The following is a 25808-nucleotide window of genomic DNA, read 5'->3' as shown; positions in this document are numbered from 1 at the left end:
TGACCTTAGATTGATGAATAATCTTTCTGCCACTGGAAAGTTTCTCCTCACTTAATTTATTCAAACTTTTCACAATTTGAAAATCTCAATTACATTTTCCCTTCATCTTTCTACTCCAAGGCTAACAGCGCTACTGTCCCTCCACATAAGAAATCTCACATCCCTCTTGCCATTCTAATCAGTTTCCTCTTCAGCCTCTCCAAGTCCTTGATCCCCTTTCTACGATGTAGTGTTCAGAGCTAAACTGAATATTGCAGCTGAAGTGTAAACAATATTTCACAAATATTTGTAATAGGTATTGGATTTACAATCATATTTATTTTTATCTCTATTAATAAGGCCAGTGATCCTATTTATTATTTGAATTCACATAGCACGTTTCACAATTTTGCAACATCCTAAAGCACTTTCTTGAATTTTAAGGCATTGTTCTAATAAGGAATGTTTGATAAGTTCAGTTGGAAGCTGTGAACAACTGTTAAGGCAAATATAGCCAGTGGAATCCACAGCATTTGTTGCTAGGCATACAAATTCCATAGAAGTGCACAAGGCAAGTTAAGAGGTGTTTGAAGTTGCAAGAGAAAAAGAACTATAAAATTGACACCCGAGAAAGAAAAAGTCAGTATTTTGACAAATGGATCAGAACTGAAAAGCTACAAGATCTTTTCTAGTGAGCAACATGCTGGGTAGCAGAAAGAGGGGTCAGCCTCAGCACAGTTGGATGACAGATGGCACAGAATAGTTGCAGGCAAGCTACAATGGATGAGAGAGAGTTTGGCACAAGGCAGATGAGTGTGACGTATCATAATACAGATCTCTTGGCCGGAGTAGCTCTAAAGCAGCCTTTTTTAAAAACTTAAAATATTCTTTAAAGTCATGTTTTAAGTATTCAGGAATTTAACTTACTGATAGAAAAACACAAGATGAAATAACTGAAATATTATATTGACTTTTTTTTTTAAAATGTACATTCTACAGATTAAATAGTCATGAGAACTACAGGGCAGAGGACTAGAATTTGGGTAATTATCGCCATGGAATTGTAGATACTACCAAAGTCAGAAAGCAGTTTAAGACAACCATAATATAACTGCATTCTAAATTAGACTTGCAAGATAAAAATCTAGTAGTATTATAATTTTCAAGAAGGCAAACTTGAAAAGGAATGGGGATAATCTAAGAGTAATGAACTATTTAGCACGATCAGAAATCGGATATAGGTAAGTTAGACGAAATACATCAAAATACAATGTGGTGTACCATCAAGATGTTATGATTAAATGTTGACATTAGAAACGTTCATGTGCTTAACATGTGTTTTAATAATCAAGATAGAAAGATATTGCATATGCTTTGTTCCTAGTTCCTTTGTATTTATTCTTTCAGTAACTTATGTCCCTTGTTTCCTCAGTGCTGTGACCAAGAGATCAAAGTCACTATCAACACAGGCTGCCAACAGAACACAATCTCTGCCAGTTGCTTGAGCAGAATAGGGTAAGCTATCAGTTAGCAGATGAACCACTCTAATTTAAATTAGGAATGGATTTTCAAAGATGATTAACCTGAAGATCTGCACCCTGAGAGTAGGTGCCATTTAGATCACAAGGCAGAAAATGACAATTATGTTATTTTAATCAAGTACCATCAGCTGGCTGTTAGCTAACTGAATTACTTGTAATAGAACCTTGATTAATTATTAATCATTTTATTATAGACTGCACTGCAAACTTGCTGAACTTCCTGATTATCCACACCAGTCACGTTTTAGATTGCTGACTATGCTTCCATGTAATTCATTCTGAAGCCAAATGGTAAAATAGGAGAGCAGGTGCCAATCTTTTACCTAAAAAATTTATTTGCAGAATGCAACAATACATATATCTGCCTCTTCCATCACCACCATGCAGTGTCCCAGAGGTCTCTCTTTATGACTTCTGTTAGGGAATCCATTAGGACTGAGTGTAATTTGCTTTCACTCATTTCCTTGGTTTTAAGATCGCTGACAAGTCCAATGTGAGATTCAGTTATTTTAATCTACTTATTCAGACATCCAGTACAGATGGGACTTGAACCCAGATCTACTACCTCAGAGGGAACCGGTACATGGTTACCACTTTGCCACAAGATCCCTCCAATGAGAGATTGGCATATTTTTAATCAGCCTGTTCAACAGTATTGTTACACACCTCTGGAACTTGAATCTTGGCCTCCTGGCTTAGGAGGTAAGAACATTATCACTGTGCCACAAGATTCCCTCCAATGTGGAGCAGGTGGTGCTTGAGAGGTTGGTTCGGGTTGTTTAGTGCTCTATACACACCTTCTGATCCCTTGTTCTTCTGCACATTCCTGACAATTCTCTTGACGTATTTGGTGCCTTTCCAGGTCAGCCTTTTCTACTTTGATCCATTACACATTGGAGACAATGATGAATTTGGTCACCTATATCTGCCTTTATCAAAAAAAAAGGTTCCCAATATATGGACAAATCACAGATTTATTATGGTGCATAAAGAGGCCATTCAGCATATCCATTGTGGCTGCACCAATTCTATTGTCTAGCATTAATCTCACACTTTTCCCCCCCCCCCCCCCAAAATCTCTGCACACCATTACTGTCCAAATAACCATCCAAAGGCCCCCTGAATGCCTCAATTGAACTTATCTCTACCAGGTTTCCAAGCTGTGCATTCCACATGCTAACTACTCGCTGTGAGAAAGCTCTCTCATGTTTCCCTTGCTTCATTTGCACATCACTTTAAATTAATATCCTCTTGTTCTTTTTTCTTTTATGGGTGGAAACAGCTTCACCCTATTTACTCTGTCCAGCCTGCTGATGATTTTGAAATCTTCTATGAGATCTCCACTCAGCTTTCTTTTCTCTAGAGAAAACTGTCTCAAATTCAATCCATCTTCCTTGCTGAGTTCCTCATATTAGAACCATTCTAGTGAACCCACTTCTGTATTCTCTCCAATAGATTTACATCTTTTCTATAATTCCCACAACTGTCCATAATACTCCAGCTGAGATCTAAAAAGTATAGTGTACGAGTTCAATATCACCTCCTTATTCTTGTACTCTATGACCCTATTCATAAAACCAAGAACACTGTACTTTATTTACTGCTCTGTCCTAGCACATTGAATGATCTGTGCACGTTAACACACAGATCCCTCTATTCCTGCACCACCTTTGGAATTGTAACCCAAGTTTTATGTTGTCTGTCAGTATTCTTCCGACCAAAGTGCATCACCTCACACATCTGCTGCCTATCTGCTCACTCCACCAATTTGTCAGTGTGTTTTTGAAGTGCCACATTATCCTCACTGTTTACAATTCTTCCAAGTTTGGTGTGATCTACCAACTTGGAGGTTGTCCCTTGCACAACAAGATCCAGATCATTAGCATATATAAAGGAAAAACAAGAGTCCCAATACTGATCCTTGGGGAACTTCACTATAAACCTTCACACAGCATTAAAAAAAAAAAGTCCCATTGGCCATTACTCACTGCTTTCTATCACTCAGACAATTATCCATGTTGCCAGTGTTCCTTTTATACTGTGATCAACAACATTCCTGATAAATCTGTTATGAGATACTGTATTAAAGCATTAACACTATCAACCTTTCATCACCTCTTCAAAAACTTCCAGCAAGTTAGTCAAGCATAATTTACCAATCCAAGCTGGCTCTTCTTAATCAGTGTACCTATCTCCATGTGACTACTAAGTCTATCCCAAATAATTGCATTTTTATATATGCTGATGGTTAATCAGGCAATGCCCATCAACTGTGTATCTTTAATCTTAATAATACAATTAACATACTTTGAGTATTGCTTAAAAAAAGACACATTTTGTCAATGTTTTTTGTTTTGCACTCATCAGGACAATCACCATGTAGAGAGAAAACAACATTTGCATTGTGAAGGGAGAGTGCTGTGATTATTGATTGATAAGTGGACTCTAATTGATAGAGGTGTTGCCAGTGAGAATATACCTGTTATGTGATGACTGATAGTTAGCTGTCAAGTTTTATTTACATTTTAAATCAGGCAGCTTGACTCTGATTGCTAAAGGTGTGCCCTGAGAAATGAATCAGAGAATGGCTATTGTATTACATCTCAACGTTAGTATGACAGTATACTTTTTAGAGTCATGTTTATAATATCATGAGTGCACGGGACATGAGACTGTAAAAGTCTTGTACTCCATCTTACCTGGAGCCCATATGATGCACGATATGTTATTGAAAACTTGCTCTCTGTTGTAACCTACTAGCTTAATGTCGCCCCAGACACTGATGCGCCTGTGAGTATAAGGTTCGTACATAATTGTAACCTGTAATAATTGTTAGATTCTTCAATCCATGCCCAGTTAGTTATATTATGAAGAATAACCTGAGCATGGCCATATAGGGTAAAACAGTCTGCTGGAGGAAACCTCACATTGACTGTCATCTATTCATAAGAACAGAAGAACTGGCAACAGGAGTAGGCAGTTCAGCCCCTCGAGCCTACTCCACCATTCAGTACAGTCATGGCTGATCACATCTTGGTCTCAACTCCATTTTCCTGCCTGCTTCCCATAACCCTTCAACCTGTTATTAATTAAAAATCTGTCTATCTCCTCAAATTTACTCAATGTCCCAGCATCCACCACACTCTGGGTAGCAAATTCCACAGATTCATGACCCTCTGAGAGAAGTAATTCTTCCTCATCTCTGTTTTATATCTGCTATCCCTTGTTGCAGAACTGTGACCTCTTGTTCTAGATTGCCCAAATGAGAAATATCCTCTCTTGTCTACTTTGTCAATCCCCTTTTGTACTTATATACCTCAATTAGGTCTCCTCTCATTCTTCTAAACTTGAGAGAGTATAGTCCTAAACTGTTTAATCTGAAACGAGGAATTAAGACGGCTAAAAGGGGTCATGAAATATCTTTAGCAAACAGGGTTAAGGAAAATCCCAAAGCCTTTTATTCATACATAAGGAGCAAGAGGGTAACTAGAGAAAGGGTTGGTCCACTCAAGGACAAAGGAGGGAAGTTATGCGAGGAGTCAGAGAAAATGAGTGAGATTCTTAATGAGTACTTTGCGACGGTATTTACCGAGGAGAGGGACATGACGGATGTTGAGGTTAGGGATAGATGTTTGATTACTCCAGGTCAAGTCGACAGGAGCGGGGGAAGTGTTGGGTATTCTAATAGGCATTAGGGTGGACAAGTCCCCGGGTCCGGATGGGATCTATCCCAGGTTACAGATGGAAGCGAGAGAGGAAATAGCTGGGGCCTTAACAGATATCTTTGCAGCATCCTTGAGCACGGGTGATGTCCCGGAGGACTGGAGAATTGCTAATGTTGTCCCCTTGTTTAAGAAGGGTAACAAGGATAATCCAGGTAATTATAGACCGGTGAGCCTGACGTCTGTCTTGGGGAAGCTGCTGGAGAAGATACTGAGGGATAGGATCTATTTACATTTGGAAGAAAATGGGCTTATTGGTGATAGGCAGCATGGTTTTGTGCAGGGAAGGTCATGTCTTACCAACTTGATAGAATTCTTTGAGGAAGTGACAAAGTTGATAGATGAGGGAAGGGCTGTAGATGTCATATACATGGACTTCAGTAAGGTGTTTGATAAGGTTTCCCATGGTAGGCTGATGGAGAAAGTGAAGTCGCATGGGGTCCCGGGTGTACTAGCTAGATGGATAAGAGCTGGCTGGGCAACAGGAGACAGCGAGTTGTAGTGGAAGGGAGTTTCTCAAAATGGAGAACTGTGACCAGTGGTGTTCCACAGGGATCCGTGTTGGGACCACTTTTGTTTGTGATATACATAAATGATCTGGAGGAAGGTAAAGATGGTCTGATTAGTAAGTTTGCAGATGACACTAAGATTGATGGAGGAGCAGATAGAGAAGGGGACTGTCGGAGAATGCAGCAGAATATAGATAGATTGGAGAGTTGGGCGGTGAAATGGCAGATGGAGTTCAATCCAGGCAAATGCGAGGTGATGCATTTTGGAAGATCCAGTTCAAGAGCGAACTATACGGTAAATGGAAAAGCCCTGGGGAAAATTGATGCACAGAGAGATCTGGGTGTTCAGGTCCATTGTACCCTGAAGGTGCCAAGAGTGGTCAAGAAGGCATATGGCATGCTTTCATACATCGGACGGGGCATTGAGTACAAGAGTTGGCAGGTCATGTTACAGTTGTATAGGACTTTGGTTCGACACATTTGGAATACTGTGTACAGTTCTGGTCACCACATTACCAAAAAGATGTGGATGCTTTGGAGGGGGTGCAGAGAAGGTTCACCAGGATGTTGCCTGGTATGGAGGGCGCTAGCTATGAAGAGAGGTTGAGTAGATTAGGATTATTTACATTAGAAAGACAGAGGTTGACAGGGGACCTGATTGAGATCTACAAAATAATGAGAGGTATAGACAGGGTGGATAGCAAGAAGCTTTTTCCCAGAGTGGGGGACTCAATTACTAGGGGTCATGATTTCAAAGTGAGAGGGGAACAGTTTAAGGGAGATATGTGTGGAAAGTTCTTTACGCAGAGGGTGGTGGGTGCCTGGAACGCGTTGCCAGTGGAGGTGGTAGAGGCGGGCACGATAGCGTCATTTAAGATGTATCTAGACAGATACATGAATGGGCAGGGAGCAGATGGATACAGATCCTTGGAAAATAGATGACAGGTTTAGATAGAGGATCTGGATCAGGGCAGGCTTGGAGGGCCAAAGGGCCTGCTCCTGTGCTGTAATTTTCTTTGTTCTTTGTTCTAATCTCTCTTCATAAGACAAACCCCTGGCGTCTGGAATCAATCTAGTGACTCTGCTCTGAACTGCCTCCAATGCATCACTCAGCAGGTATGGGAACCAAAACTGTATACAGTACTTAAGCTATAGTCTCACTAATACCTTACATAGTTGCAACAACAATTTCCTACTTTTATGTTCTATTCCTTTAGCAACCTAGCAGGCAACTCCACTTCAAGTTTACATGCCTTTGGGATCCCTTGTAAATTCATTAAGGACATCTCTCCCACCTCCAAGGAAGGTTTTGCAGTTTCTTATGCCCTTTTACTTTTGATAGTACATATCTTGGTGTTTCCTTTTATTCCTTCATCACTCACAAACTCCAAACTCAATCTTAAGTTATCTTTGTTCCAAAATATCCCTGACATGAGTCCTAAACATTATCAAAACTCTTTGGGTACTGCGTTGAAAATCAAGCCCCGATATTCCTGAAGACATCACAAATGTGAACAGATTAAGTTAAACCATCCAAAGTTTCCAATTTCCCTGACTGATGAACTCAGGTTTCTGTAATTAACAAGAAAAAAAATGTTTATTAGAAACAAATGGTCTTTAACCAATGGCAATTAGGAAACATGAATTGCTAACTTACAACTCTTTTCAACTTAAGCACTCCTCCTTTTAAAATCACCCCTTCACAAACAGACTCATAAAAGACATAAATATTGAGGGTGCACCAGTCTGGATAACAGGAATTGATGAGAGATACCTTTTGGTTTCTTCCAATTCCTTTGTTCTTTGCAGTTGATACACAGTTGTTTGTACATTGACACTCTCTTTCATTCAGTGATTACAAGTTCATCTTTCCACTGTCATTCAAGACATTTTAGTCCTCCTTCAGTAGGAGATTTGCAGAGAAAGGTGAGTAAAAGACGGTTAGCTATTACTGCAGATGTTCTGGTGCTTCACAAAGGAGAGAGGGAAACACGCACATTTTCAGATACTTCCTCTTTGCAGACTATGTTTTCTCCTGCACTGGCCCCACATAAAGTTGCCTGATCAGAAGCCAATCAAAACATTATTGTCATTGAAACATAGAAAATAGGAGCAGGAGGTGACCATCCAGCCCTTTGAGTCTGCTCCACCATTCAACATGATCATGACTGATCATCCAACTCAGTACCCCGTTCCTGCTTTCTCCCTTTATCTTTCCATCCGTTTAGCCTTAAGAACTACATCTAACTCCTTCTCAAAAACATTTATTGTTTTGGCCTTAACCGCTTTGTACACAATACTCCAGGTGTAGTCACACCAAGGCCCTGTACAATTGCAGCAAAACATCCCTGCTGCTGTACTTGCATCCTCCTGCTATGAAGGTCTTCATTCCGTTTACCTTCTTCACCACCTGCTGCACCAACATGTTTAATTTCAATGATTGGTGTACAAGAACACCCAGATCTCATTGTGCCCCCCCAACCTTTTCCTACCTATTGCTATTCAGGTAATAATCTGCCTTTCTCTTTTTGCTACGAAAGTCGATAATCTCATATTTATCCACATTATACTATATCTGCCATCCATTTGCCCACTCACTCAGCTTGTTCAAATCACACTGAAGTATCTCTGCATTCTCCTCACAGCTGACCCCACCCAGCTTTGAGTTATTTCCAAACTTGGAGATATTACATTTAATTCTGTCATCTAAATAATTAATATATATTGTGAATAGCTAGGATCCAAGCACTGAAATCTGTGATACCCACGAGTCTCTGTCTGCCACTTGGAAAAAACACCCATTTATTCCTATTCATTGTTTCCTGTCTGTCAACCAGTTCTCTATCATTACATTAAATCCAGTCCCACGCGCTTCATTTTACAAGATAATCTCTAATGTGGGACTCTATCAAAAGCCTTCTGAAGGTCCAAGTAAACCACATCCACCAGTATTTTCCCCCCTTATGAACTCTATTAGTTACATTCTCAAAAAATTCTAGTAGATTTGAAAAGCTTGATTTCTCTTGAATAAGTCCATGCTGACTCTGCTAATCTTGCCACTTTTTCCAAGTGCTCTGCTACTAAATCTTTTACACTTGGCTTTTATAATGCAGCATTTCCCTACTACAAATGTCAGGCTAACTAGTCTATAATTCCTCTCTATCTCCTTTTTTAAAATAGCGGGATTACATTAGCTACTCTCTACTCCAGAGGAACCGTTCCAGAGTTTATTGAATCTTGAAAGATGATCACCAATGTATCCACTTTTTCTATATCCACGTCCTTAAGTATTCTGGAATGCAGATTATCAGGCCCTGGGGATTTATCAGCCTTTAATCCAGTCAATTTCCCCAACCCCATTTCCCTATTAATACTGGTTTCCTTCAGTTCCTCCCTTTCACTAGACCATGTGACACTCAACATTTTTGGGATGTTATTTGTGACCTCCTTTATGAAGACAGAACCAAAAGATGTATTTAATTTGTCTGTCATCTCTTTGTTCCCCATCATAACTTACCCCATTTCTGACTGGAAGGGACCTACAATACCAGGCACCCGGTTCAATTCCAACCTTAGGCGACTGGCGTCTGCGTGGGTTTCCTCCAGGTGCTCCGGCCTCCTCCCACTGTGCAAAGATGTGAAGGTTGGGTGGATTGGCCATGCTAAGTTGCCCATTGTGTCCAGGGATGTGCAGGCTAAGTGGATTAGCCATGGGAATTGCAGGGTTATAGGAATGGGATGGGATGGGATGCTCAGTGGAAGGGCAGTATGGACTCGATAGGCCAAATGGCCTGCTTCCACACTGCAGAGATTCCATGTTCATTTTCACTAATCTTTTTCTCTTCATATACCCATAGAAACTTTTACAATCAGTTTGAATGTTCATGGAAGCTTACTCTCATGTTCTATTTTCCTCTTTTTAAACCCTTTGTCTTCCTTTGCTGAAATCTAAACCCTATCCTCAGGTCTGCTTCTTTTTTGGCTACTATGTAAGCTTGGATCTAATAGTGATTTCCTTCAGTTCCTTCCTCTCACTAGATCCTATGCTCCCCAACAATTTTTTGTATGTTATTTTTTGACCTCCTTCGTGAAGGCTGAACCAAAATACATACTAAATTGGTCTGCCATCTCTTTGTTCCCCATTCTAACTTGTCCAGTATCAGGGATAATACTGTCCTAATTTTCCTTGTTAGCCTTTCCTGTTTCATTGTCAAGCATTTGCTCCCCCTAGTTCAGAGCCCATTAACTCCGTGCTGTCTGTTCTTGCTTTCACTGTTCCACGGAAAAGCAACATTGTATATGCCTCACAAGTGTGCTCCAGTAAATTTGATTTTTAAAACTGCAGTTATCTTTAAAGCAGTATCTTCTATTTTTAATCCACAGTCCAAAAATAAAGGAAACAATAAGACGTAGTCTTTGCAAAGCACTGAATAAGAAATCTCCAAATTGAATGATTGTAATCTTTAACAGAATCTATTATAGTGTATGATATATTCTACTTAGGAATGGCAGTCTGTCTTTTTATAAAAGTCTGGCTATGCCTCAGAGGCATCTAACAGATCATCTTTCTTGTAAACATCATCCATGAAGCTTAAGAGAAGGTTCAAACCTTCGTCAGTACCCATCTGACGGACATCCAACTCAAAGTATTTTGTTTGTGATTTTGGTTGGAAAGCAACATACTTTGTTTTCTCTTTGTTAAGGATTTAACTCATGTCCACACATCCACTCAGTTTTCCACAGCCAGAGGTGAGAAGCTGACAGGGAGATTGTGCTGGGTTGGAAAGGTGGTGTGGTTGTCAGAGGTCTGGGGGTATAAGAGGTCAGGGGAGGTGGCATTAGGGGAATGAGGATTGAGGCAGAGTTTCAGTTTAATAGGAGTCCAGGAGTTAGAGTTGGTTTGTCATCCACTACCTTCTCCTCGGTATCTATTAGCTTAACTGAGTCAAAACCCTCTGTCTTTAAAGGACTCTTCCGACAGGTTCCAGTTGCAGGGGAATTGCCCATTACAATCTTCAATTTCCCAGTAAGTTCCCATTCTGCTATGGCTGGGATTCTACATTGTCTTGATGCACAACTCCAGTCTATTCTGCTGTAAAGGCTCCCTAACACTTGGAATATCATGGCCAATACTTTCCAGATTACAAACCTAGGTGGGGAAATGGTGGTGTGGTGGTAACGTCACTAGACTAGTAATCCAGACCACAGGCTAGTTCTCTGGGGACATGGGTTCAAATACCACTACAGCAGCAAGTGGAATTTAAATTCAGTTAATAAATCAAAAATTAAAAGCTAGTCTCAGTAAGAGTGACTTTGAAGTCATTGTTGATTGTCATGTAGTAAAACCTTTCTTGTTGATTAATGTCCTTTTAGGGAAAGAAATCAGTCATCTTTATCCATTCTGGCATACATATGACTCCAGACCCACAGCCATGAGGTTGATTCATAACTGTCCTTTGAAATGGCCGAGCAAGCCTCTCCGTTCCAGTGCAATTAGGTATGGGCAGTAAATGCCAGCTTTGCCAGTGATCCCCACATCCTATGATAGAATAAAGAAAGCAAGAAGTCCACGTAGGACAGAAAGCAGCTGTGAAGATGTATAAACAGGTTTAATAAGTGAGAAACAAGATGGTAGATGGGGTGTAATGTAGAGACATTGTTCAAATTAATATTATTCACTTAGGTACCAAGAATAGAAAAACAGAATATTTTTCAAAAGAGGTGAAATGTGTAGATGTTCAAATGGACTTAAGTATACTAGTCAAGACTACAAAATTTGCTATATTTACTTGTCAACAATTAGGAAGGCACTTTTATTCGGCCTTTACTGCAAGAAGGTAGAGCTCAGGAATAAAGAATTCTTATTACACTTATATGGGGTTTTGCTGAGACCACACCTGGAATTGTGTGTGAAGTTTTTGCTTCCAAATTTAAGGAAGGATATTCTTGCGTTGAAAGATCAAAGATCATGAAAGGATAGATTCTGATAAAGGTGAAATGGTTTGGTATGTTATTTCCCCTTTAATAACAGGACATAGTTACATAATAAAGGGTTGGTCATTTAAGACTGATGTAAGATTTTCCACTCAGAGTTGAGAGTCCTTGGAATTCTCCACCCTGGAGGTTATGTAAACTCAATTATTAAATATATTAAAGGCTGAGACAGACAGATGTTTGGTCTGTTAGGGAACCAAGGAATATGGGAGAAGGGAGAAAAGTGAAATTTGAAGCCATGATTATCATAAATGATGGACCAGACTTGATCAGCTGTATGGTATAGTCTTGCTCCTGTTTCATACATTATCATAAGGGGTGCTAAGATTATAGCCCACATTATGGTCCCACACAGACAACCAATTGGTAATGTAAGTTTTTACAATTTTTTTTTACAGAATATGGTATTGTAGGCTAGACCAGCAGTTGTTGCCCATCTCTAATTGCTCCTAAGGTGGTATTATTGAGTTGTCTGCTTGAAGTGCTGCTGTCCTTGGGTGTGGGCACAGTCCCAGTACTGTTAAGGAATGAATCCCAAGATTTTGACCCATTGACAATGAAGGAGCAGCGTTCCAAATGAAGGTATTATGAGACTTGGAGAGGAACTTGCAATTCCTGCAGTAAGGTTAGTTCCATGAGCATGGGAATCAAGCTCAGAATGCTTAGGGAAGCACCTGATAATCGATTACCGAAGAAGATAACTACAGCAGAGTTTGCTATAATTGATATGTGGATTCAGATTATTTCTGTCTATGACATAGGAGCTTTCAAATTTCATGGTCGGTTCTGTCAAACTTGTGCCAAAAGAATCAGTTGCACATGTCTGGAGGGGTGTTTGCAATGGAATTTCCTGTATCATTGGAATAGTTATGAACACATATTTTCTGTAAAATGGTGCTGATGTGTGATGTGCTGAGATGCTTTGACATTGTTATTAAGTCAATACTGGCTGAAAAATGCGAAGGCAGCAAGTAAGAAGGAACATGTTTAGTTCAGTAAGTGCACGGTCAGTTCACTTGAATGAATATCTGCTTACAGCCTCTTGTGCAAGCTTTACTAGAACATTTATGCACAGGGGAACCAGAAATAGGCAAAGAAGACAGCAATATGTGACTCACAGATGGAAATCCTACAATCATTTGAAGTTATTCATGATGCTGATAAAATGGCATTTTTAGATCTTCCGTTTTTCCTCAGGGTATTGATATGAATCAAAGTGTGGAATTAGGAATCTGAGTAACATGGCATACGGTGAGATTTGTGGCAGAATCATGAGAACTGAGCATCAGAGTGCAGGAGGCCATCCAGGACAAGGCATGGGGAGAGACAGGTGGGGCACAGTTAGACCAGAGTGATCGTGCCGAGAAACCTCAGAGTACAACGGGGATCTTGATCAGATGGGCCGATGGGTGGCAGATTGAGTTTAATGCAGATAAATGTGAGGTGCTACATTTTGATAAGGCAAATCAGGGCGGGATTCGTACGCTTAATTGTAAGGTCCTCGGGAGTGTTGCCGAACAAAGGGACCTTGGAGTGCAGGTTTGTAGTTCCTTGAAAGTGAAGTCGCAGGTAGTGAAAAAGGCATTTAGTATGCTTGCCTTTACTGGTCAGTGCATTGAGTATAGGAGTTGGACGTCATGTTGCGGCTGTACAGGACATTAGTTAGGCCGCTTTTGGAATACTGTGTTCAATTCTGGTCTTGCTATAGGAAGAATGTTGTTAAACTTGAAAGGGTTTAGAAAAGATTTACAAGCAGGTTTCCAGGGTTGGAGGATTTGAGCAAGAGGGAGTGGCTGAATAGACTAGGGCTATTTTCCCCAGAGTATCGGAGGCTGAGGGGTGACCTTATGGAGGTTTATAAAATCATGAGGGGCATGGATAGGGTGAATAGTCAAGGTCTTCTCCCCAGGGTGAGCAAGTCCAAAATAGAGGACATCGGTTTAACGTGAGAGGGGTAAGATTTAAAAGGGACTCAAGGGGCAACTTTTTCACACAAAGGTTAGTGTGTGTGTGTGGAATGAACTGCCAGGGAAATTGGAGGAGGCTGGTACAATTACAACATTTAAAAGGATGGGAATATGAACAGGAAAGGGTTGGAGGGATATGGGCCAAATTCTGGCAGGTGGGACTAGATTAATTAAGGGTATCCAGTCAGCACGGATGAGTTGAACCAAAGGGTATGTTTCCGAGCTGAACATCTCTATGACTCTATAAATTCTATAGTCAGGGGAATAGGCAGATACTACATCCCCAAATGAGGTCCCGAATGGTAATTTTTCTCCCCGGGGCAGAAGGAATCGTATCCCATAACGTATGACATGTTTCTCGGGGGACAAGTGCAGAAAAAGTAGTTTGGGTTGGAAGAAATAACATGGATGCAACTTTGTTTATCGAGGTAAGGTTAATTTTGAGTACTGGTAGGAAGCAGACCTCAAAGTGATGAATACCCAGATTGACTTATGATGGGTTTCTGAGGGACGGAAACAGAAGGCAGATTGCAAGTGCACACGGAATTGGAACAGAAGCTAGTCACTGGTCTGTCTTGCCTACTCCACCACTCAGGAAGATCATGACTGTACCTGGGCTTTAGTACACTTTCTCTCATGGCCCCATATCACTTGATTGTCCTAGAGGGATATGGGCCAGTTGTAGGAAGTTGGACTAGTTTAGTTTGGGAAACTTGATTGGCATGGATAAGTTGGACCAAAGGGTCTGTTTCCATGTCGTACAACTCCACACATCTGAGGCCCATCTTGGTCAGGAACAACTTGCTGTATTTTTTATGCGGTTGCCAAGCAGTGAGGTGAGTTTCTCACTAAGCAGCAGCAAGTTGCAATTAAGGGAGATTATAGTTTATTAAACACCTCAATAAAACCACAAGTCACCTCACTAATATTCAGTTCCTATCTTATCAAACGCGCCGAATAAGCAAGAATAAGAATGCTCGATGTGGGAGTCAGAGCAGAAACCGGGCAACTTCAGTGCATGCCTGGCTTAAACGGCCTCCAAACTGAACACCACGCACTAACAATTTAGGGTGCACTGTATGGGCACCAGCTTCATGCATCCCACATCGAATTGACGCTGGCATCCAACATGAGCGAGCTTCTAAGAACTCTCATAGGACATCTGCGATCCACTTACAGTACACTTCAGTGCTGCATCCCTAACTTTCATTGCAATGCTGCTGCAAGGACACTGTGTGCTCAGGAACACACACTCAGCTCACTGAGGCTGCATTTCCAGCCTATGCACTTGCTCTAATAGCGCTCACTTATATTGAGTTTACCTGGATGCTCTCAGCATTCCTGCCTTGCCATGTCTTGTCTTTTTGTGCATGGTCCCAGAAATATCAGGCTGACGTTACTGCTATATTGCCTGCAATTAAGCACAAACTGCAAACTTGTGGTTGTCAGCAGAGAAGGGAGATAGCCTGCGCCTACGGGTGCTGGCGCAGTAAGTCAAGGGCAGCCTCCAATACCAGTACAGCAGCTTGTACATGGTCAGTCAGCTACTCAAGCCGACAGTGTTAGGAAGATATCCACGTAAAGAGTGAGGAACCAAATGTTGGGCAGCGCACTTCTCAGTATTCGTTCTGTTGAGGGAAGATTTCTTCCTGGAATGTAAGAGAGAGAATCAAATATTACAGGAGATGAAAGTTGGTAGCACAGCTGTTACTGTGGATATTGGTGGGGAGCCGTCTCACACATGATCTTTTCAGGATGTATCAAGTAAATTGAATATTGCATTTTGTGTCTACTGAAGACACACTAAGTATCCTTTAACTGTCTGACAATTGGAAATTTTGAAAAGTAGTCAATGACCAGGAGAAAATTGTCACCATGTATGGACCGATGGCCCTTTGTAATGCCAATCATTACAATTTTCTCAATGCCTTTGTTGATTCCTGTTTACTGCATTGGTATCCTGTCCAAGTGTCTTTCTTAGTTTATGCCCATATGTTCCTGATGAAACTGTGACAATATGCCTTGCTAAACAGTGTTAGGTTCAAGTAATTGTTTTCCTTTAACAATGACACGTTCTGAGGTAGCTAGTTCATCCGATAATGTTTGGCACCTCTTGATTACGTCAGGCCATCTTTCTATGAAAACATTCCACCTTCAGTGGTAGATCATTAGGTGTTTCTTCCTGAAGTTGGTTGCATTTGTGTTGACTAAAAGTATAAATCATCCTTAAGCACATCTTCATCCTCTGTCTATACTGTCTACTTGTAGACTTGTAAGTGTAGTGGAATTTCTGTATTCTTATGCAGATTTTATAATCTGCTCAAGGTGTCTGAGTTTACCATTTTAGTATTAAGTTTGCAGCAGACATCAAAGTCGTATCTTTTATTATAAATCATTGTAGTCCAGGTGATGCACTTGTCAATGGTTTGCACCAAATTATTTTCACTGGATTTGATTTGTATGCAGTGATTTGCACACTGAATGGTGTTGTGATGCCAAATACTAGAACCAGTATTTAATGCTAAGTGTTGGAATAATTGGATTGTGCTTTGTAATAGACTTCTCAATGCAAATGCAATTTTTTTTAATCATCTTACATGATAAAATGCTTTGTTTTTGAGACACGTTGACTTCTAGGATCATCTTCTTATTTGGTTTGTTGTACTGTAGGATGCACGTATCTGCTGACAAAGCTTGTTTGAGAGATTCACAAGTGTTGATAGTCCCCTGCCAAACATATGGAATGTCATTCCTTAAGTAATCTCTTAATAATGATGCTTTGTTGGAAAAAAATGGTATACATGGTTCTAGGAAGTTATAAAATCTGACACATCTTTGCAGGTCTTCCTTGTCTTGGGACGTAGGTATATATTGTACTTCTTCAATTTTGACTGGGTCTGGATGAATTCCAAAATCTGAATAAAAACAAAGAAGTTGATCTGGTGCGTTCAGCTGTCACCTATTTTTATTTTGAAGACAGGTCCTTAATGATGATGAGCTGCCACCATTAGCAAGTGCAGATTTTGTTTGTGCTTTTCATTAGTTTAGCCCATTATGACAAAATCATCAGTAACACACACACACACACACATATTCAGGAACTAATTTTTCCATGCACTGCTGGAACAGATCCTGACTGAAGAATGGACTGAATGGTTATCTCTGGAGGCAATACCATCCAAACAGTGTTCTGAAAGAATGAATTTTTTGAGATTCCTCTGTCAAGTACTGACTAAAAAGTATACTTAATATCAAGCTTGGAAATGAATTTACCTCCTGTGAATGTGGGATTCAGTTCTACTAATGTTGGAATCTTGAATGGTCATTTATTTGGAGAAAGATTAATATGTCTTGGGACCAAACATGTCCTGATTATGCCATCTTTCTTTGGAACTGCACCCATCTGCAGCATGACAGATAATACACAACAATAACACTATTGTGTTCCATACCATTCAGTTCTCTCACACTTGAGTTATTGGTGAACACTACACTTTCTGGGAGGATTGATTGAACTGCATCTTCTGAGGTGCAAAACAGTATCACCTTTGAAGGTTCCAATGGCATTGAATCTGTCCAGGAATTTTTGTGTAAATGCATTCTGGCCTCTTTTCCTGTAATTGGTATTTTGTTAATTTCATGAATGTTTAAAACGTTGAACTCCTTCCATGCTGGTTGTCCTGCTTGTACTAGTCTATTTATGTTCAGCAGGTAAAATACTTGCGATTGCCACGCAGAATTGCCAATAGATGCATTTGTCAATTTACCAATGTAAGGGATGGGTGACACATTATATGCAATCAGTTTTGTTGTTGTAGGTTTACCATTGACATTAAATGATGCAGGTAATAATCCTTCAGTATTCTGACTGGTCGATATTTCCATTGGCTCCATGTTGACTTTGATCTGGAATGTGTGTTTGCCAATTTTCATGTGATATTAATAGAGGCTTCCGTTTTACTTTATCCACACAACATGTATTTTCACAATGTAGAACCCTCCTTTTCTTTTTCAAAGTTCTTTCACTCTGAATCTTCACTGTGGTCTGTCTGGCAGCTTGTATCCATATATGTGCTTGTATTTTTGCAGGTCTCTAGTACACTCCCTGTTGGTGCTCACATGATTTTTGTTCGGTTATGTCTTGTTACAATCTCTGGGCGCGTCTCAGGAATCAGATTTTTTTTGCACTGGAAAGTCCATTGTTCTTTTGCTTGTAAACTTGTAAAGGTTTTGAAATATAAGATAGCTTTACAGTGGCTACAACAGACCACACTCCACACAGCATATTTGCTTTCTGCATCCCGGTTACTACATTTAATACATGTAGATGTTGTCCAGCTACAATTATTTCACATTTTATCATCTTTTAACAGTTTGTTGATGTCCCCCAAGAAGTCTTTATGAAAAGCTCCAGTGGATGGTGAAGCCATAACGAACTCCACTCTGACAGCTCAGCCTATGAAAGATCATCTTTGCCTTATCATAACACCTACCAATGAACTGATCATTAATTGCTTCGTATAACTCATCAGCTCCAGGCAGTGAATTATAAAGTTTGTTTTTACATGAAGCAGATCCTCCAGTTTTTCCCAGCTTAGCAGGATCTTTCTGGTCTACCTCAGACAGGCCTGAACTGTTGACTCTCTGCAACCCCTCATTTCCAATGGCCATCTTTATTTTTACTGCTGCTTATCTGGTCCTGCAGTGGCTAAATCTTAAAAGTCAGGAGTGACTTCACCTGATGAAGGAGCAGCGCTCCAAAAGCTTATGATTTCAAATAAACCTGTTGGACTATAACCTGGTGTCAACTGACTTTTGACTTTGTCCTCCCCAATCTAACACTAGCATCTCCACATCATAAATATTAAAAAGCATAGCACCATCTTTTGTTTAAAAAAAACCTAAATTCAGAAAGTATTCCAATAACAGGGGTATTGAATTAAGATTTTATAGAATGACCATTTATTTCCCTTAAATCAACTTACTTAATGCACAAACTTAAAGTCCATTCTTCCACCTTCACTTTGCGATATCACCGCATCTTTAATTCAGTTCTCCCTTGCTAGTTGTCATTCATTCCTCAAATGCTAGCCTTTTCCTAACTTACTACATCTTGCAAGAGGAAATAGTATAGAATACACATCACAAAGTATTCTGCTTTTCCAGTGTGAAATGGTGAAATCACAGATACACTGCCAGGGTCACATAAGTGAAGAACTAAATAACCGAAGCATTGTGATGATGTGTAGCGGAGGAATAGTAGAATCTCATTGACTTTGAAAGTGTGAACATAGAATGTGCCTGGACAAGATTCTTGAGGAATATCAAATCTGTTAGGAGACACAGATTAGTTTGTAGAGAAATGCAAGAACAGACAAGACCATAAGAAATAGGACCAGGAGAAGGTCATTTGGCCCCTTGAGCCTGATCGTCCTTTCAACTGAATCATGGCTGCTCTGACAATCCTCAAACACAATTTCCTGTCCTTTCCCCTGACCTTTGATTCCCCACATTGATCAAGAATCTACCCACCTCAGACTCGAATATACACAAGGACTCTGCCCCTACTACACCTGTCTATATTAAGGAGTTTCAAAGACTCACAACACAGAGAAGAAATTCCTCCTCATCTCAGTATTAAACTGGTGCTCCTTTATTTGGAGCCTATGCCCTCTGTTCCTAGACTCTCCCATGAGGGGAAACATCCTCTTAGCATTTACCTTATCAAGCCCCTTAAGCATCCTACATATTTCAATGAGATAATTCTTACAGTAATGATTCAATCTTTATGCTTCCTTTTTCCTAATTCTTTGTTAGGATTTTGAAATTTGAGGAGAAGTCCCAAAATTTCAACTGGAGGCATTGGTAAAGTTTAGTGACTAATCTTCTTATAGTTTACAAAACGTTGATACCCTCTTTAGATGGCTACTAATGTCATAGTAAAATATGAATAGCCTGTATAGTGAATGTGATTACAGGCAAGTTTAGATTACTTATTTCTTTTGATACAATTTCTTGTAGTTTGTAATTGGACATATTTGACCTATGATCCATTTCTTCAGCTTAAAGAAAATGCCTGCAGCAGAGCGTGAAGACTGTGGAGATAACAGATTCAAGCATAGTTCAAAAACAATGGAGCAGGTGGAGACATTAGAAATCATGTTGGGGAAAGAGAAAGTAGAGTGTTCAGCTCTGGTAGTAGGTAAGAACCTCTCCGTATCTTTTCCATAAACTGTAGTAGATTCTGTAATTAACTATTTGATATGCTCATAGCCTGTTATGATAACAAGTGATTTACGTTTGAGTAAATCAGGCTAATGTTAAGGGAATTCCTGTGTTTAACTCTAAACATCTAGATTTGACAATTCTAACATATGCTTGGCCAGCCTGGTACCTTCTATCTTAAGGACATTCAAAATGCTACTGCTGACGTTATAAGTTGCATCTCACTAGTACCCAGAAACAAACACTGAAATGCTCGATACGATCTTGTTAACTTGTCCCTGGTGATGCTTTCTCACAGTGTTTGTAGTCTTTTATAGAGATAGGGAGGGTTGAGGCACTAGAGTCACTTGACAAAAAAAAAAGAGGATTTTGAAATCAAAATTCTGCTTACCCAAGAGGCAGGGCAAGTCAATAAGCATAGGATTGATGGGTGAAAGCAATTTTGATGCAAGTTAGTACATAAGCAAAGTTTTGGTTGGCCTTTGATTTCTAAAAACTATACTTGTGGGAGGCCAGCCAGTGAGCAATTTGTGCATTTGCATTCCGGAATGTTTTCACTTTTCTACCCCATTTAGTCTCTTTTTTTTCCCCTAAGTAATAGGAGGAAGTTGCATTTTTCTTGCTACATCTCATTATTCATATTGAAATTAATTTGTTAATTATGTACCCATTCTGAAAACTTAATATATTGTAATTTGTTGCATTCCTATTGACTTCACCCTGAAATTGATTTAATCTCTAAATTTAGAAATTGTGTTTTTGATTCTGAAATCTTAATTGCCAATATAAGTTGTGAACAACAGTAACCCCAGCACTAATCCTTTTGAAATCTCACTTGCAACGTTCTACCACAGAATAACTACCCTTTACTCCTACTCTATCATGAAGGAAACTTGCTATCCATTCTAAACCGTGTCCCGAGTTCTCTAATCTTAATTGTGTGGTTCCCTATTAAAGTCCTCTTTTACAGTCCATCTAAGCTAATTTCATGGTTAACTCTTGTTCTCCCTTGCCATGCTCTTCACTGTTGTCCTTGTATCCAGTGTACACCTTGTTCCTCTTCCTCAATCCTTTTCCATCTGTCTTTGATAATCCATGGTAACTCATTAGTGTTTAGCTTATGCTTGTTTTTCAGTAGAATGTATTTTGCCTCCACTCTACTGAGCGCCATTTTAAGTATTTTCCACTGTTGTTCTGCTTGATGCTTTGCCAGTATTATTGTCCACTTTATTTTCCCCAAGTTCAATGCTCAGCCATTGAAAATTAGTTTTTGTCCAATACATTATCCTGGGTCTTTGTCATACTCCTGCCTTTCTGAAATATTATGTTAAAGTGCATATATTATGGGCTCTGTAGACCAGACTTTACCTTGCTACATTTTATCTGGTTTATTCTCCATTACTAGATCCTGTAGGAATCCACTCGTTAGGCATCTTATACATTGAGCAAGGAAAGTGTCCCTCTCTCAGAATTCCAGTTCCTTGTCCCAATTACCTCCACTTTCCAGCCAAGTCTTCCACAATTCTTTATTATTATATATATATTTACCAATTTCCCTGCTTTGTTTGGATTTTTTCCCCCCCTTCACCTCCTTTTCACAATTAGATGGTTTGCAGTTTAACTTCTACCTTGGATTATTTAAGAGCCACGGATTGGTGGGAAAGAGATAGAGGTGTCAAATTTACAAAGAAACCGTTCACACTCAAAAAACTATAATGTAGCAATACTGGGAGATCCTTAACAACCTACATATTGAGTGGTGCAGTGACTGTGCTAAGGACAGAGAGTGAAGATTTTTTGAAGGAGAAATCTTTTGATTAGCATGCATTGCGTCCAACAAACAAGAAGGTATTGATGGATGTGGTCCTGGGCATTAATTGGGTCAAGTAGACAATGTCAGGTTAAAAAAAAAAAGTCCCTACAAGAGACTATAGTACTTAATGTTTAGATTAGTTATGGAAAAAGACAAGGGGCATTCTAGAATAAAATACTTAAAAGGAGAGGAGCTAATTTCAATAAATTGAGAAAGCATAAGTAAATTGCAGTCAAAAACTGGCACACAGAAATGTAATGCAACAATAGGTAGTCTTCAAGAGAAAATGGTTCAAGTACAGCCTGGGTAAATTAATAGAACACGGAAAGGGAGGACATCCAAACCCAAATCTGCCTGAATGAAATGGGAGTCAGAATAGAAAAAGAATTCCAAGCTCTGTTGGTTCTGTTGCTTTTGTATAAAAAATTAATTGCAGGCCTGAACTCAATGTTAAAAGGGGAAAGAATGACCGGCCAAACTGATATGAGTGTTTAATACACCCAACTAGCCAGCTTTCTCCTCAAGTCATTGTAAACAGATATAACCCATTCATTTTAGTTGACCTTGGTTAAAATAGTGGGAGAAGTTTGGACCCAAGATGCAAAGCAATCCTAAGTTTCCTGACTAAGTTATGCTTTAATATAATCTGAGACAGTTCAGTGTATCAATACTGAACAGTTTTCAGCTCTGATAATATGTCCTAGAAAGGAAGCACCACCCAATTAATGCGGATATCTCAGAGCTAAAGTTCACTTTTACATATAGATGCAAATATGATCAAGGCTTTAGATTAGTAATGTGCCTGACCTGGGTCAGAGAGACACATGAGGCAGTGTTCTCAACAGGTTATACTTCAGCCCTGCAAAACATTGCAGTGACCCAGTTATACTTTACATCCAGCTATTACCTCACAGTACTTTGTTACTTCTGCTCACCCAGGTTGCTTTTGTAAATGTCAGCTAGAACTGTTTTTAATGGCTGCATTATCTTTGAAGAGGTCTTTGTTCTGCTAAATTCTGAAAGTGAAATATCAATGTAGCATTTCATCAGTTGAGGAATTTGATGAAGCAAGAAGCGGAGAGGTGTGTGGAGAGTATGTGCTGACCTTTTCACTTTGGACGCCCTTTCTGGTGTTAAAAAAATTTGCAAGGGCTGGTTGAAATAACTCCACAGAGGTTGGTATCCTATCACCAAGTCACCCTTTATTTACACATGGAGAATCCTTGACACTGATCTAGTTCCCTCAGAGCCAGCTCCGAGTGTAAAGGATGTCTGCCACTCCTGTTTGTATTTGTCAGCCAAGGCTCCCTGATTGGAACAGATTAACAGCCCCCAATCAGGGCACTCGTATTCTGAGGTCCACTTGGCTGACCTTGTTACAATCACTACAGCTCCCCTCCTCCCCCCTCCCCCCTCCCCCCACCCCCACCAATCTGAGGACATAGGCTGGTTCTCTTTTTTTTGTAGCTCCTCCTGGGGTGTTTTATCACCGGATCAGGTTCTTCCAACTCTGCCTCTGATATGGGCGGCGTGTAACACATAGTATCTCACCTCTTATGCCCGGAACACTCCAGATGTAAGTGGACTTTCCATGGTGTGCACTCTCCTGGATACCGGCCTATGAAGTTCTCTTATTCAGCTTAGATCTAGTGGGACTCATTTGCTGCCTCGAGTCCACATACCGGCCGTAACTATAATGGCTTGCCAGCCTAGATCTTGAAGAAAATTTTAACCGTTTGGCCAAGGGTCAACTTTGTTTTGGGGTTTTGCTGTGGGCTGACCTACAATCCTTGTGTTCAGTATATGCGCTGAGTGAGGCAAGGCCACCCATGTGTGGAACCACAGAATATGGGGGAAGATACTAAACAAATATTTTGCAGTAGTGTTTACTGTGGAGAAGGATTTGGAAGATAGTGAATGTGGGGAAATAAATAGAGACCTCTTGAAAAATGTCCACATTACTGAGGTGGTGGTGTTGAGCATCTTAAAACGCATAAAGGTGGATAAATCCCCAGGACCTGATCAGGTGTATCCTAGAACTCTGTGGGAAACTAGGGAAGTGATTGCTGGTCCCCTTGCTGAGATACATGTATCATTGATAGCCTCAGGCAACGTGTCGGAAGACTGGTGATTGGCTAACATGATGCCACTACTTAAGAAAGGTGGTAAGGAAAAGCCAGGGAACTGTAGACTGGTGAGCCTGACATCGGTGGTAGACAGAGATAACAAGGTGCAGAGCTGGATGAACACAGCAGGCCAAGCAGCATCAGACGAGCAGGAAAGCTGATGTTTCGGGCCTAGACCCTTTTTCAGAAAACCATCGGTGGTGGACAGGTTGTTGGAGGGAATCCTGAAGGACAGAATTTAAAAACAGAAGTTGCTGGAAAAGCTCAGCAGGACGGGCAGCATCTGTGAAGAAAAATCAGAGTTAACATTTCGGATCTGGTGACGCTTCCTCAGAATTTATAGTAGCTAGGAAAATGCTGGTTTATATGCAGAAGATGGAGGGGTGGGGTGGGGTAAGGAGTAAACAATGGCTTGGGAGAGAGTCCAAAAGAGTGAGAAGAACAGTTGCATAGACAGAGGAGTTGATAACGATTGGCTAGGAGGGTGAATAGCTGTTAATGGAGACTGTTAGTGACTTATCAATAGGTAGTGTGTAATGGAAGACTATGTGATAACAAAGCCTAGGGTGTGCATTTGGGGGCTAGGACACGAGAGAGTTTAGGCCCTAAAATTATTGAACTCGATATTGGGTCCAGAGGGCTGCAGAGTCCCCAAACGGAAAATGAGGTGTTGTTCTTCCAGCTTGCGCTGACCTTTGCTGGAACAGTGCAGCAAGCCTGAGACAGAGATGTTGGCCAGGGAACAGGTACTGTGTTAAAGTGACAGGCAACTGGAAGCTCAGGGTCTTTTTTTTTTGTGGGCAGAATGCAGATGTTCTGCAAAGCGGTCATCCAGTCTATGCTTCGTTTTCCCAATGTAGAGGAGACCACATTGTGGCTGGACTGGACATTGGTTCAGCCACTTTTGGAATACTGCGTGCAATTCTGGTCTTTCTCCTATAAGAAGGCTGTTTTGAAACTTGAAAGGGTTTAGAAAAGATTTACAAGGATATTGCCAGGATTGGAGGGGGCTGAATAGACCAGAGTTTTTTTTTCCTGGAGCTTTGGAGGCCAAGGGGTGACGTTATAGAGGTTTATAAAATCATGACGGCATGGATAGATTAAATAGACAAGGTCTTTTCCCCAGGGTGGGGGAGTCCAAAACAGAGGGCATAGGTTTAAAGTGAGAGGTGAAATATTTAAAAGGGACTTGAGGGGCAACTTTTTCATGCATAGGGTGGTGCATGTATGGAATAAGCTGCCAGAGAAAGTGGTGGAGGCTAGTACAATTACAACATTTAAAAGGCATCTGGATGGGTATATATGAATAGGAAGGGTTTAGAGGGACATGGGCCAAATGCTAACAAATGGGACTAGATTTACTTAGGCTATCTTGTCGGCGTGGACGAGTGGACTGAAAGGTCTGTTTCCATGCTGTATATGTATGACTATGAATGTAATTAGGAAATGCTTCTATACACAAAGGATGTAGAGATTTAGAACCCTCTTCACAAAAATCATAGAATTGTTATAATGCAGAGGGTGGCATTTGGCCCATTGTGTCTGTTCTAGATGTCCAAATGACCATAGTTAATTGGTGCCATTCTTCTGCCTTTTCTCTTTAATTGTACACATTGTTTCCTTTTAAATAATCATCTAACACTCTCTTGAAAGCCTTGATTGAATGTGCTTACACCACATTTCCAAGCAATTCATTCTAGACCCTATATACTTACCGTATGGATGGAAGAAATAAATGTAATTTTCAGGAACATAAAATTCCAGGTCTTGTTATAAGTATTAATGCTTAAAATGAACAACCTGCTGTTATTCATGATTTTATAAATAATTTTTGACCTTACAAGAGACAGTTTAGTTTCTCAGTTTGACACTTAGAGGAAAGGACACTGTTGTTACCAGATTTGCAAGGCTGACAAAAAAAGGGAGATAAAA

The 25808-nt window shown here is 40.2% G+C and overlaps 1 protein-coding gene across 1 annotated transcript in view; it reads left to right on the top strand.

Annotated features, from left to right (window-relative positions):
- Window positions 1-25808, top strand: part of nrip2 (nuclear receptor interacting protein 2) — a 51785-nt gene that overhangs the window by 20627 nt on the left and 5350 nt on the right. Inside the window, exons 2-3 of the mRNA XM_020525045.2 lie at window positions 1412-1494; window positions 19775-19914. Of these exons, the coding sequence (XP_020380634.1) occupies window positions 1412-1494; window positions 19775-19914 (223 nt within the window). The remainder of the gene's footprint in view (window positions 1-1411; window positions 1495-19774; window positions 19915-25808) is intronic.

Source organism: Rhincodon typus, chromosome 18 (genome assembly GCF_021869965.1).
Source record: "Rhincodon typus isolate 14 chromosome 18, sRhiTyp1.1, whole genome shotgun sequence".
Taxonomy (NCBI): domain Eukaryota; kingdom Metazoa; phylum Chordata; class Chondrichthyes; order Orectolobiformes; family Rhincodontidae; genus Rhincodon; species Rhincodon typus.
The sequence above is the reverse complement of the archived record's forward strand: the minus strand, read 5'-3'. Positions and strand labels throughout refer to the sequence as shown.